Source organism: Penaeus monodon, chromosome 27 (genome assembly GCF_015228065.2).
Source record: "Penaeus monodon isolate SGIC_2016 chromosome 27, NSTDA_Pmon_1, whole genome shotgun sequence".
In the NCBI taxonomy this organism is placed as follows: domain Eukaryota; kingdom Metazoa; phylum Arthropoda; class Malacostraca; order Decapoda; family Penaeidae; genus Penaeus; species Penaeus monodon.
Window position 1 is genome coordinate 25,407,265 of NC_051412.1, and position 1,038 is coordinate 25,408,302.

The 1,038-nt window shown below is 56.6% G+C and overlaps 1 protein-coding gene across 1 annotated transcript in view; it reads left to right on the top strand.

Annotated features, from left to right (window-relative positions):
• Nucleotides 1–1,038, top strand: part of LOC119590722 — a gene marked incomplete at its 5' end in the record, with an annotated part of 9,066 nt that overhangs the window by 265 nt on the left and 7,763 nt on the right. The window contains 1 exon segment of the mRNA XM_037939410.1: nucleotides 1–996. Within this exon segment, the coding sequence (XP_037795338.1) occupies nucleotides 843–996 (154 nt within the window).

Sequence of the window (1,038 nt, forward strand, 5' to 3'; positions counted from 1 at the left end):
CAACGCACAGGCTTGGAACCTGACGTTGCAGCAGAACAAAGCACACTCGAAGAGCCATTGACCACAGCAACTCGAACCACAACAAAGGAACCGCGGAATGAACACACGAGCGTCGCAGGAAACACTGACGTCGCCGAGAGGGAGGAAACGGCACCAAAGGACGCAAGGAGGACACGAGGACAAACTGCACCGGAAGCAGCGGTTAAGGGCCAACGGAACGAAGAAAAGGGGATCCTGAAGCCCCCTCCGCCAATAAGGGTCCCTCCACCGAAGCCCCCGAGACTCAACCCGAAGCTCCTCAAGACGTCTCGGAAGGAGGGTGCGGAGTCGAGCCTCGTGGAGCTTTCGGAGCCTCGAGGACAAGCGCTTCAGGAAGTGGAAGTGCAAGATCGGAGAGAAAATGAGAGGGAAGGAAAAACTGGAGATCGGAATAGTGGCGGAAAGGCAAAGACTGAGGACGTGAATAGGAGAGACGATCAGAGGAAAGGAAATACGGAAGAACAGAAAGAAGAGGAGTTGGAGGAAAGCAAAGAGGAGAAAGGGGAGAAGAAAAAAGAAGACGAGGGGGAGAAGAATCAGGAGGCAGAGAGAGCAGAAAGAGAAAAGGAAATGGAGGGCAGTAATAGAATGTATGTAGAAAAGAATGGAGGGAAGCAAAAGAGAAACTGCAAACGGAGACGACAGAGGAAATCAAAGAATCGGAGAGAGAAGATACAGAAGAGGAAGTCGAAGAAGCCGGAGGAAGAGAAGCCGCGCGAGGGACAGAAGGCGGTCTCGACAGCGACGAGGAGGACGCGCCGAGGGGAGGGGCGGCGCGCGAGGCCACGGAGGGCGGCAGGGCGATGCCTCCCAAGGCGCCGAGTCCTTCGCGGGGCTTCCTGGCTCCGCTGGCGAGGCTGCCGAGGCGTCGAGCCAAGAAGAAGGCGCTCGTCGTCCCCTTCGTGGGCGCCAGGGAGAGCACGCGAGAGGCCTTTGCGGCTGCCCAGGAAGAGGAAGGTGAGACGAGGGATTTTTTTTAGATGATATGGCCTCGTGATT